At 41.2% G+C, this 18,245-nt stretch overlaps 1 protein-coding gene across 1 annotated transcript in view; it reads right to left on the reverse strand.

Annotated features, from left to right (window-relative positions):
- Positions 1–9,395, reverse strand: part of ZNF385D (zinc finger protein 385D) — a 420,720-nt gene extending 411,325 nt beyond the window's left edge. Inside the window, exon 1 of the mRNA XM_059818926.1 lies at positions 9,293–9,395. Within this exon, the coding sequence (XP_059674909.1) occupies positions 9,293–9,395 (103 nt within the window). The remainder of the gene's footprint in view (positions 1–9,292) is intronic.
- Between the last annotated feature and the right edge of the window lie 8,850 nt (positions 9,396–18,245).

Here is an 18,245-nt window from a genome sequence, read left to right on the forward strand (position 1 = left end):
ACATGATTGCAGAAGCATTAACAAATTAATTATACCAAATAGCTGAATTTATTAGGATATAGGAGACAATGGCTGTTAATACCAAAAATTATAAAGTGCTTCCTTGGAAAGAAAAACAGTACTCTTCTGTACCAGGAAAATATATTACCAGCAAGGTTGTACTACTGCATGCAGGCTGTGTTGTGTGACAATTTCTTACGCAGGAGTATCGTTGGAAAACAGTGAAATTCACTGGTAGGCTTGTACACAAGAAGATACCAGGACATAAAGATGAAATGGAGCTGCAGCTTCTTCAGTAGATTCCTCAGGCCAGACACAGGAGACACCTGGAGAAACCCACCCACCCTGCTGGCAGGGTGGCACGTGGAGCCTCAGGGCAGGCAGCCATGCTGCTACCCCAAAGCTGGGACCCAGAAAGCGCTGGGAGCCCAGATCCAACAGGACCATCAGGTTTCCAGACTCCTGGAAAGAGAGAGACCCCAGAAGGCTTGTGAAAGGCTCCTGATGTTCACAAATGTGTTCGGTGAACATTGGGCCTGTAGCTACAGGGCTGCAATTTGGTCACGGCTTCTTTGCTCTTGGCTGCGGAGTTCAAGAAGTTCAGTTGAGTTCAATGAAATCCAGAATGTTTGGTTCATGGACAATTTTAACATCTTATTTATTTATTTTTATTTTTGGTAATCCGATTTGGACTAGAGAAGTGGATGATTCATAGGAATACACTGAGATTGTTTTTACTTCTACAGATTTGTGGGCAACTACCCAGCAAGTCCAGGGCCATGAGGCACACAAGTTTTCTACTAACAGTCCGAGTGAAATGGCCTCTGCTACAGAGCACAGTGCAGGAATCCAGCCAGACAACACTTAAACAGATCCAACACCAGCTCTCTTCCTTCAACACTGCTGAAGAGAGGTACACCAGAGACTGGCGGTCTTACTTTAGAAGGGAGTAAAAGGTAGAAATGCATACTGAGTCTGGACCTCTAAGGCAAGTCCAATGCATACGGGATACAAGCTCAGCATATTTAAGGAAGAGACAAAGCAAAACAGAGAGGTCTGGAGACTGAAGCCCTCAGCCCTTGTAAAAAAAAAAAAAGAAACACAAAAAAAAACCCACCAAAAAACCCCACCCACACACACAAACGAAAAATCAAACCCCAAACAACAAAACAAACAGCAAAGCATTATCTTTCAGACTCTTTCCAGCTCTGACCAGAGACCTCTGTGGTATAAACAGTTGCCAGATTTTGTGCATTCTCCTTCCTTGGATGTTTTCAAGACTGGACTGAAGAAAGCCCTGAGCAACCTGGTCAGATATCACAGTTGACACAGAGCAGGGAACTGGAGTAGAGACCTTCTTCAGGACATTTCCAACCTGAATTATCCTATGCATTCCTCAGGTTTCCACTAGATATGCTGAATATAATCAGAACTTAATGGATCTAAATATTTTAACTTGATTAAAAGTCATATGCTATTACACCATACCAATAAAGAATCTTACAATTTTCCTCTTTTTACACTGAGAAAGTAGTAAAATAGAGTTTCAGTTTGCAGAATACAAAACCGATTGGCTAAAAATGTCCATCTACCATCAAACATGGTGCTACAGGAATAAGGTAGGGGAAAAAAGCTAGCCATGATCCAGGATACATCTTCAGATTTACCCTCCCTGCAATGGAACAACTGCTCAAAGCTAGTAAGAACTCTGAAACACTCCCAGGTGTCACTTAATCATCACTCTGTGAGATCATTTGGCTGCTTCAGTCCCTGGAACAAGTGGCAAAACAGAAGAATTCAAAAAGCCTAGAAAATAAGCTCACCAACTGATACGGTACATGCAGCAAGCGGCTACGTCCCACAAGATGAAGTCATTCCAAGATCAGAATCTCACTCCAATCACTACAGTTTCTGCAAGGTGATCCTCTTTCCACCTTTATATTTGTAATATAGCCCTCTCCCAAAAAGTAAAATAATCGAGCTGGGACTAGCTTCTCAGCCTGGACATCAAGAAAACAAAGACTACACACAAAAAAAACCCCAAAATATGCTCCTATTCTGATCAGACTATTACCACTTCTGAGTGAAAAATAACAAGACATCCTCCTGTTGCTCAATGACCAAAACCAGTGATAAGTTCTTTTTTGCTTCGTTAGAACTCGCCTTGGTAGGCCAAAGGCTTGAAGCAATTTAGGCTGCACCCAACTGTACCATTTACACAAACAACTGACCGTCCTTCAGGCTACTTCAATGTTAACTGAAATCAATACCTGGATGGGGAGCAGCCTGACATAGAGAATCTACAGAAGTCCAACGTCATGCAGACTGGAAAAGACCATGTTTCCCTAAAGCATTTGTTGTGTTCTAAAGACGATTTTCCTCTAGTTTTCAAAAGGATTTGCAGACCTGAATATGTCTTGTAATTCCAAATAGCTAGACAGCCAAAAATTCACACCGCTAGCTTAAATAAAAATTGAAGATTGCCTTCCCATCCCCTCTAACTCAGGCTTGAACATTACAAGCCATATATTAATAATGTTGAGAGGTCATTATCAGGATGTCTTATATTTAAAAATGATGCAGAAGCCCGGAGACATTCTGCCCAGCACAGAACACAGCAACTCATCTGCTTTGTGATCCTGGCTGATGTGAATGCATCACTAGGGTGCCTTGATCCTCCTGCATACAGCTTCTCATTACAGAACCTCTTCTCACCTCCCAAAACATTTTACTCACGCCCACTTCTTGTCTAGCAGCAACCACGACCTCCCCCATGAAACCACAGTGACTATCAGCCAAAAAGAAGAAACCGGTGAGGACACCTGGTAACACTACGCAAATTTACTCAATCCAACTTCTGGAGAAAAGGTATCTCTTCTCAAGCTCCCGTTCCTCCCCCTCACTACAAATGCCAGCAGTTTAGACAGCTCCATAGTTTCAGAGCTTCAGAGTGATAAGTATTGAATAAAATACTGGAATGGTTTGTACAGCAAAGCTCAATGCATCATTGACAACAACAAGTCTTTTTTCTCACTTCTTTCCACAGGCTCTTGGGTTCGTTATCACAAACTAACAGTTCTACTTTAATCTGCCTTAAGGAGAAGGGTCTACCCACTAATTCCTACTCCTCGTTTCTACTTTTTGATACTTTCCACAGGAATGTGGCATCAACAACTCTTAATGAAAACTGGTCATAGAGAGCACACAAAAATATTCTTAGACATCACAGTGCACAAGACAAGATCACAAAGCCATTTTAAAAAGAACATGTTTTAGACAACATTTCAGTTTTATTTATTAAACAGATTCTTCAGTATTTACCTTCCAAATGCAACAAAGTTGCTTTTTTTCATGGGAAAAAAGAAAATCATTTCCATGATACCACCACAAAGTAAGTTCAGGCTACATGCAATTAAATGAGTCTAGGTATAGCCAGTGTAATACCTTTGTAACAAAAGGACATTTATTTGCAAAACACTCTGCTTAAATAGCAACCAAAGTGCTATCTGCAAGCCCACTCACATGCCAAGAGGTGTGAATTTGCATTTGCTGGCACAGCCTCCCTGCCACGTGGCCCCTTCATTTGCACTGTGTCACTTGTCTGCTCTATTAACATCATTAAATTAATCAAGGAATGCCACTATAGTTTTGTTTCACTTTTTATTTAATGCTTCAATATTTTAATCAGCACTAATTTAAAATCCATCAACAAAACAGAACATATCAAAGTGAACCTACAATACCAACATTCCAGGTTTAACTGTTATACATATACGTGTATTGCAACTCTGCTATGATTTTGTATGATCAGAAATCCTACAGCCTCTACCCGATTTCATACACACGGAGACAGAATATGAAAATGTTACCCTACAGTTTCATGAGAAAGAGAGGTTGAATCCTAAGAGGATAAAGATATTCCAGGTTTTGTGATGGCTTATCCTTCTGCTGCTCAGAACAGCACTGGGTACAGTCCAGCCCAAATACATATGGGAAAGCAGTCAGAGCTGCCACGGTTCCAATCAGTTATTATGGCGATGTGATGAAACAAATTCAGTGCATAAACAGACATTCCAACTTTAGTTAATGGACAAGATGATTCATTGTTATAACATGGCAAGGCTAAATGGAAAGACAAACACAGAGACACTAAACTGAATACCAAGACTGGAAACTTCCAGATGCGAGTATAAAATGCCCCTGAGCCAGGGTTACTCAAAATATGAAATACTTCAGAATGTACTAAAATGAGATAGTTTCTATGGTTCTGTCAGAGTCATCATTTCACCTAGCTTCACAATTTTAAAAAATAAGACCCAAATGATCAGGAAAGTTTTGGGGGGTTTTTTCCCCCTTTTAAAGCACACCTTGCATTTCCCAGCAGAGTGATTTGTGACCTGTGTCTGATTAAAACTCTCCAAGTCTTCTCTAAAAAAAAGGTCAGAAAAATAAATCTGGTTATGGAATGGCGGGGAAGTCTTTGGTTTCTCAACTATATTTCTGTGCCAAAATCAGATTTAAATGAATATCATAAAACTGTATTTGGAGTCTGCTTCTAAGATCTAGATGGTAGGTTTGTCATTCTATTGTAAATTCAAATCTAGAATAATCCATGGATTTGTAGCTCTGATTACTTACTTCTAACTGTGCAAGTTGTAATGCTCGGTTTTATCAGTATCATAAATAACCTTATCTGTGAACTAGGGAGAAAAAAACCCAAAACATACACACAATAGAAAGGTAAGTAAAGAGGTATCAGCTGGCACTTACATCAAGGAAAAGACTAAGCAAGTTAAAATATGTTTGGTGAACGAACCCTTCTTGCTCTCCAGATCAAAACCCTTTACCCATCCATTTGTTTTGAAAGCCATGCCTTCACAACAAGGTCTGCATTAAATATGGCAAACACACACTCACTGTGAGACCCCAAAACTGGCTGAGGCATCAAAGTGTTAGTAGATCTAAGTAGAAATAACATCAATATTCACACTTTCTGAACATATAGGCTAGAAAATTTTTTTAAGGTTTGATGTCTATCTGCAGATTATTCCAGCTGATCACAGAAAAGAGGTTTACTTGCTTCAAGAAGAGAACTTCTGTTGTTTTATATTAAGCAGATATATATATGTTTTAATATCTATAAATATACAAAACACCTACATGAATTTCAGATGTTTACTTTTACAAATACTACAACAATCCACACCTAAAAAGTGAGGCATACAGAACTACGCCTCCAGCAAAACAGAAGATTTGGTTATGACTACCTCAATATGACCAAGAGCATTATTTCCCAGGAGACAGAGAAGGAAAAGAGGAACAAGCCAACAGAAAATACTGAAGCACATTCTTGACTATTTCAAGAAGAAATGTGTGAAGATGAGAACAACTGACACTGGAAAGCTCAAGCACAACTTCATTTCCGTACTAGCAACTGTAGAATTAGTCCAGTGCAGTAGCAACCAGAAGTCATCAGCATCAGTGCATACACCTAAGCTTATGCAACAGGAAAACAATGGACAGGTTTAGAGATTTTTGTTTCCTCCCTCCCCATTCTTCCATCAGTTCAACACAGTTAGAGGAGTCCATTTCTCTGGAGCAATATGCTGACTTCTATCCTTACCGTGCTACAACCCTTCCGTTACACTCAGATGGAATAAATGCCAAACAGAAATGGAAACAACAGGTTTTGTCTTGTTCTGTAACAGCTCTAGAAAGGTGAAGACTAAAATTAGTCAGCGGGTCCAGGTGAAAAAGAGGTCTGTGTTGCTACAGCTCACATTTATTTCTCCAGCCTACCTGGGCATGATCCAACATATTGGCACGATATCAACTGATTGCATTGTCCTGGCCGAAGCACAGAGGACTTCCACTCCCCAGCCTAAATTTGGCATATTTTGTGAGCAGTTAAGAAAAAAAATCAAATCAATTAAGAAGCAATCATTTTCTGTCTAAACTACACCTATGTGTACACACAAATTCCTACATGTACATCTAGCACTAGTGTCTTAAGTTACTTGGTGTCAAGTAACTTAAAATATCTTTCTGTTTCACAACGTCCAGTCACAAACTTTCCATATCTGCCCCTCAAGGGAGGAGATTTTTTCATACAAGTATTTCAAAGTTTTCTTAAGCAGTACAGTAAACTACTACTTGATTTACACTGTGGTTTCCATTACACTACTCCTTAACATCTTTGCTTAGAGAATATCTGTAATAAAATTCTGGCAGTAGCCATACACCTAGGTTTTCAAGCTCTTGACACATTTCACAGGTAAGGTGCCAATGCCAACTCAACAGTAAATAATTTAAAAACAGCCTTTTACAAGACCGTTAATATTCACCAATTTAACAGGATCTTGAACTTTTTGCCGGAGTCTTGACAAAGGCTTCGTTTACCCTCTGGACCGCAATGGGTAGAAATGCTAGTCCTACTTTACGTTGCTTTACATGGTATGAATTACAAAAAGTGTAAAACAAGAACTTCTGCACCTGAGATCCTAGGGGAAATTTCATGGTTTTTTTAAAATATTTGAAAAGTAGAGAAAAGTCTCCCTAATTGCTCATATAAAAGGTGAGAAGAATGTCAAAGCTGACAAATACTTGTAACTTGAGTCAGTTAAACAGCAGGTTTGCCCAGGTGTTCACAACTCAATATGCACCCTGTCAGTTTAGAACCTTAAGTGATGCCTGAATAAACATATCTTAATCCAAACATACACAGAAATATTATGCTTGGTCTTCAGCCAGTGTCAATCGTAACAGTGCCACTGAGATCCATAGAGCTATGCCACTTTTTACCAACACAGGCTGGTGGCCCATTGAAATGGTTTTGCAGCAAAAAGAGAATAGGAAAGAACAACATTACTTCCCAAAATTGAAAGTATTTCACACTTTCAATACCTCCCAGTTCTCTTGTGAATAGCTCTCACTTCACTTTGATAATTGCATGCGTGCGTGTATGAATGAGTCAAACCTATGAGTCTGTTTGCCAGTTAAAAATTGCTGACAGCTCACATACCACAATTTTACTTTTAGGTATATCTTATTTATAACCCCTTTAATGCTTTAGCATGAACATTTTAAGTAAATTTTCCATTCCTGCACGAAGTGGTCAATACTGTCTACAAAAGCCGAAATTTACTTAAGGGTCCATTCTTGGAAAACAGTGTTTCTATAACTTTGAACGTTTAAGAAGCATACTAAAGTAATACTACACTTTTTTTTCTCCCAAAAAATCTCCCTGTAGCACACAATCAGCATTAGGGACATACAAATCAGGTCTAATTTTGTGTTTACCTTACACTGGAGCTGTTCAAGGATAGTAAATGACCTGGTAAATAAGTCCACTGCACCTTGCAATGATAGTGCAGCAGAAAGAGCGATTATCCTTAAAGTACAGCTGAAAACTAATTGGGATGCAAACTGTATGTGCTGCAGTATAATTCAGTGTTCCATGTTGTTACAGCAATTACTTAAATGAGAATTTAGCGTCATATGATACTTTACAAAACATTTATGAGAAGCAACTCTGGTCAGACTGAAGCACACCACACCTTTTTTGTTAAGCTAAATTAGAACCAGGTTATAAAATATCTCCCTAAATTAACTAACTTATGGTAGAGCTACTTTGATAATATTTTAATCACAGCAGCATACTACAGTATTATAAACCTTGCCATAATTGCATAGCTATATCAGCCAAAGGTTTTCACTTACACAGCCTGTGGTTTCAATACTGTCTCTTCTCAGGTCAGTGGCAAAATTCCCATCAACTTCCCTGCATCCAGGATTTTAGTCTATGTGCCTAGCTACTGCATAACACCAAGAAATAACAGGTATAAAACTTAAAGGGATCCCACCAACTCTCTTTTTCGTGCGAGTTATTCCCCACTACCAGCATTACACTCAGAATTAAAAAGATAAATATTTACAACTATTTTTAAATGGAGACTTCTATTCTCTAACTGGATAACACTTCCTTTCCTGCACAGTTGTTTATTTTAGAGGTTTTTGATACCTACTGATGAAACCTTCACTCAGACTTTTAGTCTGTTTCCTCTTTGCTTTGTGAAAGAGGCACAAACAAGCAAAAGAGAAGAGGAGGCATGGCTGCAAAAGCACTCTAGCTCAGAAATATCCACTTGACAGTCGGCAGGAGAAGCAACTTCTAGCTTTCTTTCTTACCCCCGACCTGCACTCGGGGGTATTACTTTTATAGCAAGCATCTTCTTCAGAACCCCATCACCTAAGATGCCAGGCTCCCCGTCATCCCGACACCTTTGCTGTCAAGAGCACTGCATGCGTTACAGCACTCTATGTACTTGTGAAGAGTACAGATTACTCCTTCAGCCAAATTATTTTCTCTGGAAAAGGCACAAAGTTACTTTGGGGACTGACATATCCTACAACCAACAAGCACGAATTAAAGCAGAACTCAAACATGACTTAAACAGTTACTTTACCCTTGAGGGGTTAGGTCAGAGACTTCTGCAAACACACTTACCCAAACAGCGGGTTTAAAACCCATGGGGAGCGCACAGCTAGAACAAATTCTAGTGAGATTTCCAGATGCTGTGACTGTATCTCCACAAGCAGTGGGGTTTGTTCTTCAAAGCAGACAACGGTGACAGCCAAGTGATACAGTAAGGAAACCATACATGACAGATTTGGCTCTGGGTAACGGCATTCACCATTCAGCACACAGTGGGTCACGAACCTGAACACTTGCTTACAATAGTTTGTGCAACACCATTCCCTTCTACGTTTTCAAAGTCAGGATCCGATTTTGGAAGAACTGTTTGTGCGCTGCTTAGCCTCTGAAGAAAGCATTTATCTCCCTGAACAAGTAAGCGGGGACAAGAGCACCCAGGGCAAGTATTTTCAACAGTGCTTCCCGGGCATTAAGACCAGACAGACGCAAGCCGGAGAAGATTTCGAGGACTCTTCCCAGATTCACTGGCGTTGGCCAGGCTGCAAATGCTTTCTGTAACAATCAAAGAAGCCGCTATCAAAGCGAGACGCCAAAAGATGCACGCGAACGCAATTCCTCTCCCTAGCCTCGGTACGTGGTAAATAACAGGCATGAGGCGCAGCTCCGCGCAGTTCGGGCGCAGGGAGCTCCCCTCCCTTCGCAGCCGCTGAAGGGGAAAGGAAGAGAGGATCCCCCTGCTCCAAAGGAGCCGAACGGGTAACACAAGTCACGGGCAAGTTAGCCTCGGGGGTGCCCCGCACGGACCTCGGGGCTCCCCGTCCCACCTCGGTGCGCGCCCCGCCGCGGCCCCCCCCTTACCGTGCCGCGGCTGGGGCTTGCCGCCCGGCGGCTTCTCCTTCCTGCCGCCCGCCGCGCTCCGCATCCGCCAGCACGCCGCCCCCCTGCCCAGCGAGCCGGCCATGCCGCGGGCGGGGGCGGCCCCGCGCAGAGCCGCCGCGCCGAGCCTGGCGGGGAGAGCGCGGGGGCGGCGGTGGAGCGCGGGACCCGCTGCCCGGCGGCGGCGGCGGCGGGCGGGAGCAGCGCGGTCCCGGCGGGCCCGCCTCCGCCCGGCCCGGTGTCAATCAGCGCGGGCGGGCGGGCGGGCAGCGCGGAGCCCCGGGCAGCGCCGCCCCGCGCCCCCCGCCTCGCTCACCCGGGGCGGCGTGCGGAGCGCGGGGGGCCGGCGCTTGGCCCCCTGCCCGGCCGGGTCCGTGCGCCGCCGCGGTCTGCGGGGGGGCAGAGCGGCGGCAGCCCCCTGTCCGTGCCGTGGGGAGGGAGAACATCAGAGGAGGCGGTGGTGGGCTCCCGGGACCAGAAGGCTTCCACACTTGGGAAGTGACAGTTCTCAGCACAAACCTCCTCCCGCCCGCCGGCAAGTCCTCCTACAGCACCTTCACTGAAAAACGTGTGTACGCTCCCTCCTGCCGTCCAAATCATTGGTTCTGCACACTCCTGACTGACTCCGTAGGGATGAGTAACTCAGCCCGAGATTCCCACTTCCCACAAGCAGCCTCCCTCCCTCACCTCCGCGGAGCCCCCTCTATCTTCTCTAGAGTCCTGGGGACTCCCCCCGCCATCGCATTCCTCCCCTTGCTTTGGCATGGGGCCTCCAAAATTTCTGTAAAAGGATCATTGCAATGTAAGAAACATAATATTCTCTGAAAATTGCTGTCTTCTTAAAATCAGATTTAGTGGTTAAAAAGTTACAGGCATAGACAGATGGAATATTAGCAATTTTCAGGCAAGAAAAAATAGTTTGAAATGCAGTTGTAGTCCTGAGGCTTTGGCAGAACAGTATGTTTCCTAAGTACAAATAATGCGCATAACTTTTGTTTGTAAACTTGATAATAAATCCACCTGTATGTCAAATTATAGCAGTCACTGCAACAGCCCTGAAAAGGTATACCACAGCTGATTTTTAATTTTTCGTACACATATATATCTATATGTTGTCAGGTGTATCCTTCTTTCTATGTGGACACTTTGAAATGCAGAGAAAATGTGTGCAGAATTTGCACTGATCCTTTTTTTGGGGAAAAAAAAAAAGGAAAATAAAACCTCCTTCATGTGCCACTGTATTCCATCTCTGTTTCCTTGACTTCAAGAAGCTTGTGGAAAAAGATAATTAGGATTCGATGTTATCATAACTCTAAAACTTATTCTTTGGAAACTGACTCAGAACCAAGTTGCTTTTTTAATTGTTTTTTGTTTTTGAAAGACTCTCTTTGGCTTTGAAACTCAAACAGCCAAGGTGTAAAGGAACCATTGCCTACAACACAACAGCACTGTTTTGTCCTCCAGTTAAAAATTATCCACCTTTTTTCCAACACTGATCTCCTCCAACAGCCCCCGCTAATCCGTTATCCACCCTAAGCCCTGAATTCCCCCCAGCTGTTCTGCCTCACCTGTGAATTCTGGCTCGCAGAAGTGAGTCAGTCTGACATCGTCATCTGCTGAAGCTGTTGGTGTTTGAACACGCTGCGTCAGGGGTGGTTTTCATTAGCACTGAGCATGATTCATGTGAACAAGGATCACTGACCTTGACCTGACACGTACAGATACACCCTGTGGTGATGAATGTAATAGAATAAACAGTTAGATATGACTGCTTATTCCCTCTTGTAGTGTTGTTCTTGCCCAACTCTATTGCACTATAATACAAATAATGACTCATTTGCTTACCCTCATAATATCACATTTAGAAACCTGCTATTCATCTCCGCCTGAAGTATCTTGAATAAATACACTCCCAAAATGACTGATTTAATTCACATACATTTCTATTACTTGATCCTGTTTCTGTTGTTATTGTAAAAGACCACACAAGTGGGTGTATGGTGTATCATGTCACTGCTATTCTACATGAGGATGGTTTTTATAGTCAACAGTCTTTTGTTAAATGTACTTTTATAAGAGTATTTCCACAGGGGAGGAGGAAGAAAGAAAAACAAAATAAAATACATCTGGAGATATATGTCCTTTTGCAAAAAATATGAAACTCCTACAGCAATTAGTTGGAATTCAAATCAAGAACGTTGTAGAGAGCAATATTTTAAAATTATATAAAAATATATAGAATATAAACCAAGGAATTAGTGAGGAGAAGCAAAAGTCTGCAATAGTTGTATGTAGAATTAATATTCCAGGACAGGTTTAATAAATAGAAAAAAAGCAAAAAACACTTACACCAACCTTACATACTTAAATTTGTCTTTCTGCAAAGAGATATTTTTGCAGAAACTTCCACATCTGAAAAAATATATTCGCAACCCCTTCTTGAGAGATTGATTTTTCCATGGTCAACATTTAATAATTTTCCTTTTTCTTTTTTTTTCTTTTTAAAAGGAATGAAAGACAGAAGAGTCATCTTAAATATTATTGTACAGTGTAGTACCTGTGATTTAAAGGACCATCACACTTATTCATCACATGCCAACACAAAAGGTGTAATGGAGAATATGAACAGCCTCGGTTGAAAAGAAAAGGTACAGATATCATAAAATGATAGTAGTGAGATGTTATACAATACCTCTATGTATCGTACTGTCGTTCCCTTAGTCTAGCATCATAAGTTGCAGGCTAATTTTTGTTTATTCTTGTGTATGTTCCCTGCTCATTTAATGTTGAAGGTGTACAACTGTTTTCATGTATTAACTTGGGGCTGTTTTTTCCACTGGCGAAGGAGTATTTGGTTGTCATGTCTCTCTGTTTAACGTGTTCTTTGCATAGACGCATTAAACAGACTGGTGATTTGAATACGTTTTCTAAATTTTGCTTATACTGAGCTGACTTATTCAGACCTTCACAAATAGGAGCATTGCCATACTTGCTTTTTTGCTTACACACCTGTTGTTTTACCTAAGAATAATATGGAAGAATTTCCAACAGGACCATTTCTCAGTACTGAAATTATTATACTTGCTTCCTTTGGAAAGGGGAATACACATGTTCTGAGGACATGACCTCAAATTTGTAAGGCTTCAGCTCAGTACATGGTAGCTAACCAGTTCTAGCATAGAAGCCCCAAGGCAGTTCTGCCCCTTCTCACCTTCCAGTCCAAAAACTTGCCGGCAACTTGCTTGTAATTTACTATTGACAAGAATTTCCTTTTACTGTCTTTTGGTACCAAAGATATCTACCTTCTCCTGATCTGGCCAAACAGAGGAAAGCTAGATGGGGTAGAAAAGCACTTTACAAAATAACACTGATTCCTTGCATAGCACCACTTCACATTCCACGTGGGAATCTGTGCCTCTCTGGACGATGCCTCCAAGTTATAATGCATTATGTAAATATACAGGTGATTTTGTACAAACCCGACAAAAGCAGAATAACCACAAGCATCTATTTGCTGGGCTAACTTACCTGCCTGCAGCTCCCTCTGCTGCTTTGTGCAGGAGCAAAGCTGTGATAAAGCAGCTAAACTGATACCTGTACCCCAGCTTGCTCTTTCACAGCAACCTCAGCTATATTCATGCATTGCTTTGTGTTGGCCTGCATACGCTCTTCTTACGCTTCCTGGTGCTAGAGGGATCGGAAAAACAGTGGGGTGGCTTTGGTACCAGCTACAAGGCAGGGCACAGAGCAGGAGTTAGGCTGTAGTGGTTCTTGCCTTGGGGATAGCAGTGTCCACCCCCACCACAACTTTATAATCCTCAGTACAATCTTTCTGAGTCTTTTCTTTCATGCACTACGAGTAGCTATGCACACGCTGGCACCACGTCCAGCAACACCTGCACGATGGGCAGCAGGGATCCCCACCAGCTCAAAACCATGAGATCACTCGCTGGCCGAGGCTGTTTGAAGAAAACTTCAAGGCCAACCTTAAACAAGTCATATTCTTTGCTTCCTGTGCTCATAACTGTTTCACGGAGCTGGGGGTAGGTTTAGAGGACTAGATATTCATCATAAAAGGGAATGAGCAATGGAGTCAGATCTTAGTACTGAAAGTCCCACTAAAAAGACAGCTGCTATAATTTTATTTTGAATAAAGCAGAAATAGTGACTTATCTTTGTATCTAAAAGGTTTAATTTTCAGGTTACATATTCCCAAATTTCAATATCTACTTGACTTCCCAGAATGTAGTGTAATGTTTCTTCTACTCCTAGAAACTAGGGAAAAGAGACTGTAACTGTGAAACAATGTCATGCTGGAAAGCAACATTTCTGTTCTCCATGCCCTTGCCTGTGTTTCTTTCAATGTACCTCTGTCCCTTCAGTTATTACACCCAACAGCAGAAAACTTGTTTTCCAGCAAGTGGAAGTGAAGGGATGTATTTCCAATGGGTAGGACAGAAGACACAATTCATAAACTGTGCCTACCCTTTTCATGCCACACAGACTTTGATCCAGTTGACTGTAAAAAACAATTGAGGGTCTGCCCAAAGAGTCAGGGGTGCTGGGTGGATGCACAGTTAAGCAGAATTCCCATTTCAGGCAAAGAGAGCATAAATATGGACATTCAGAAAGCCCACAGGACACAGCTTTGACCTTAGAGCATTTTAAGCTTCTGGAATAGGAACTGAATTTGAAATTATTCTATTACACATTGAATGTCCTGCCAAAAGACCATTTCACCCAAACTTTTACTCAAATCTGATCAGAGGGAGCTACTTGAATCATAACCCTGTCTCTGAGATATTGTTATGGGACAGAGTTGTCTGCACATTTTTGTCTTTTCATCCAATATACTGAACAACTACAAGATTTGTGATCTCAGGTTCATTTATCCTAGCACTGGTTTTTAAGATACATTAATATTTCACTATGTAACTTAGAGCAGGCTGAGGAAACTGCATGTATAAGGACATCACTAACCCAGTGAGCAAACATTTAGAGAGATACAAGCGTGTATTTCCAGACACCACCATTTAGTAGCTCATAAATAAACTGGGAGGTTTCTGAATGAAATAATAATTGTAAAAGCAAGTATAAAGAAAAACCACCTATTTACTGCTCATTAGGTGAGTCAATTTTTGGTGAAAAACAAAACTTATTTAAAAGCAATTTCTGTTTTCAAAGCTATGAAGTTATTGCAAGGTGCCTCTTGGTCCCTCATATTGGCTAATGAAATGGAAATGCTACTTGAGCTGGATCAGAAGGCAGGTAATCTTTAGGATGTGCAAGAGGCAAGATCCCAAGAGGGTACACTGCTCTCAGGTATATACTAGCTCTTCTGCTCTGGATACCCTGAGGAATGGGATTTTAGATAAATATAGAGCAAAAGTATGTCCAGGGGTCTTTCAGAGAAGAATTAGAAGGTCAGTCATAAAAGGCTAAATTCAGCTTATAATTACCCCAGTCACAGAATTTAAGAAAGAAATAGCTATGGTAAGAAAGTTTAAAGAGATCTTCCTTTTTACTTCTTTCCGAAATGAAACAGATTTCTCCTGAATTTTCTGAATTCCTTAGCAAACAAATTTAGCAGTTTGAGAGAAAATTACCATTTCTTCCTTTTTGACACACATTTTGTGTGATCTGCAACTCCTACGTTATTTCCTATGTTGGTTATCAGTCTTTCTCAGTGTTCGACTTGGTCCCTGTTATAAAATATGTTTCCCTGTCACTGTGTCAGAAACATATTTGCTGTGCTTTATTTTGAAAAAGTAGTAGTAATATAAGTTGAAGTCAGTTTAACATAATATAAATGATGATAGAATCTGAACTAAGAATTTAGTCCTTACAGAAGTAAGCAGAAATGTACATTTCATATCCTAACTAGAATAAAGCCATTGCCCTGCAGTGGGAACCTACCCTGCAAAAAAAAGGGCTAGCTCTTTTTCACCTGTCACCTTCTTAAAGGTTCAGCGAGTCAGACACAGCCTTAGCTTCTATTTGCAGCTCTGTAGGAAACTGCAGAAAATCTATTGCCAGGGGCTGCAAAAGGAACGTATTGAATGAAACATTACCTCTCCTGGCAGTGCATCTCCCTGTCAACAGCCACAACATCTGTAGCATCCCTTCGGTATATCATAGGATGCAGGAGCTTGCAGAAAACCTCACACAGCTTTTAGGGTACTGGCGATTGCGAATGGTTTGTTTGTTCTCTGTTTCTGTGACTGTAATTCAGGGTTTCTCTCTCTATTCCACCAGAGTTATGCTTGAATATGGCATCAGGGATTGGGCCCTAACTGCAGCAGCTAAAAGCACATCAAACAGAGGCTATGCTACATCCCGAGTAGCATGTTAATGTAATTAAACTCACAGAGTTATGGAGGTTTAATCACCCATTAAATCTACTACAACTACATTATATGGCTTTTCCTTGGCTTTTAGTCAAAAACCGTTGCTTTAGGTGTTTTTGGTAAAGGGAATGCGCTAGCGTGAAGCCACATGGAGTAAGACAGATTTGCAATTTTTAAACACGTGCCTCAAAATTACATAATTTGGTCTGTGTTTTCCCCTACTTCAATAACAACCTAATTATTGGAAGAACTGCTATGTTACTATTTAAAGTAAGTATAAATAGGTATCTAACAACCACTCCAATATGACTTCAAGAAAACATTCTATGTGCTTCTATGTAACATCAATGAAGAATATGGAACCAAAATAAGGAAATTCCTTTGGAATTAAGTGTACAGGAGATCCCTGATCACTAGCATTAGTTCTTTTTCCTTTGGCTAGTTCCCCACTAGTCACCATATAACATTTCTTTAAATTTCCAATTGCCTTCATCCTTCCTCAAGTTTCTTTGGTGCTTTCACTGGCCCCTAATGGAACAATTTCTGTTCAGGGTTTATCCTCTATTCTTTTTAGTTTTGGACCCATGCAGTGTTCAGGGATCATTCAGACTCAAGGGGATGGCCAGAGCTCTGTCACATTCAGTAACTGAATTCCAGGACATTGACACTGATGACCTGACCGTCTAGCAGAGCATGCTGATGGGTTCCTAGGTTATTCCAGTATTACTGCACAGCACCTCTGTCTCACTGCTTCCTCCTCCTTTGATGTGCTACAAAGAGAGCTATCACAATACAATGGCACACACTACTTAACCTCTTTGAAACCTATTTGCCCTGAATAATAGAATTTTTGCAGTGTTGCTTTTTTGGCCTGCAGGGGAAAGGGTTCAGAGGTGGAAGGGTGACATTTAGACCATCAGCAGGAGGGTAACCAATGTGTCCCTTTTCCCTGTGAAAACCTTTCTCTTCATACACACACCAGAAAAATATTTTCAACCTGGAGTGAGAAGCAGATGCTAGTAATATTCACAATTATGACGCATGTCAGGTCATATGCTGTCTAGTTGATTGGCACATTTCACAGCTGGCAGAGACCAGAACTGTGTGAAATGCAAGGTGGGGGTTGTTGTCAGCACTTCACCACTGCATCTGCAGCAGCGGGGGCTCTACCACCAGGCACAGTTCTGAGGGATGCATTTTGGCCTCACCTATGTGATCTTTCAGTCTTGGTGAAAATAAACATTTCCATGGTACTGCATGAATAGAGAAAAAGAAAACAGCATTTGTGTCCTAGGTAGGAAATGGGGACAGGAGACAAGAAGCAGCTTCTACTTTACTCAATGCACATCTGAGCTGGGTAACACGCTGCTGCCTGAAGCCAGTGCCGTGTTGCTGACCACAGAAAAGCAGCATTCCTCTCCAGGGTTGCTTCAGCCTGTCACAGCCAGACTCCGTCTTTCCTATAGACCAGAGATAAAAATACAATTTAATGTTTGATACCTCTTGAGTTCCCAATAATTTTTTTCACATTGAGCTTTAATAGCTGCAGGACTAAGAGATACAGAAATACATGACGTGTATCAGAATCACACCATGGAACCACCTGACTTTTAAAAACTGACAAACCACACATAGAGTTGTTAATAACGATGTGTGTCTTTCTATTTTTTCTGTCTAGCTACAGTAAAACTAAAAAGCACTACACACATATAACTGCTTCAAATCTGCCTCTGCTATTTCTATTTCCATCTCTCATTTTTCAACATGAATACATTGGATCTTTCAGGATTTCATAACCCTATACCTCTCAGAGGCATTGTCTATATAGATACACAGTTATATACATCATGTGTAACTTAATTGTTCCTTAAATACTTGGTAGTTCATCTCCATTTCAGTCATTCATTGGCTCATGCTATGATTTGTAGCAGTAATCAGAGAGTTAAAACTTATAAGACAGTTGTTCTTAACGTGATGTTTTTATCCCATGGGCCACTTGTGGCATGAGTTTGATTTAATGGCAGAAAAGATCATTCTAGGTCACTCCAGTCTTCAAAACACAGCACAGGAATAAAAAGCCAGGTTTGTCAAGATCAAAGATGTAAAGCACATGAACTAGGCTTTATTTCTGAATACAAGGCTATACATTTGTTTTCAGAACTCAAACTCTTTACAAATCTGAGCACAGCTGCATGCAAAAAAGGAAATAAATATTAATAATTCAAAGCTACATACCTAGAGTCCCTCTTCATTTCTATAAGCACTCTGCACAGCACTGCTGTAAGAGACCAGAGACAAAAAACCTCAATGTAAAACGCCACAGCAGTTCAACAGAACAACGCAACACCCTCTTAAACTCAGGTGCATCTGGCACTGCAGTCAGTCCTTCCACTCATACTTATCCAGCAGTATCAAGGATTCATTCACACAGAAGGAAACATTTTCTAAAAGGTATCATATTTTGCTCTACAATTACCTAATTTGCAATAGAAAAAAGAAGGTACGTGAACCTCTGTACCTGATAAAGTCAATTGACTTCAAAAGACTTGGGACTTTACCCAGAATTTTCAAAAATATTTTGGACAATA

This window comes from Gavia stellata, chromosome 6 (assembly GCF_030936135.1).
Source record: "Gavia stellata isolate bGavSte3 chromosome 6, bGavSte3.hap2, whole genome shotgun sequence".
Classification (NCBI taxonomy): domain Eukaryota; kingdom Metazoa; phylum Chordata; class Aves; order Gaviiformes; family Gaviidae; genus Gavia; species Gavia stellata.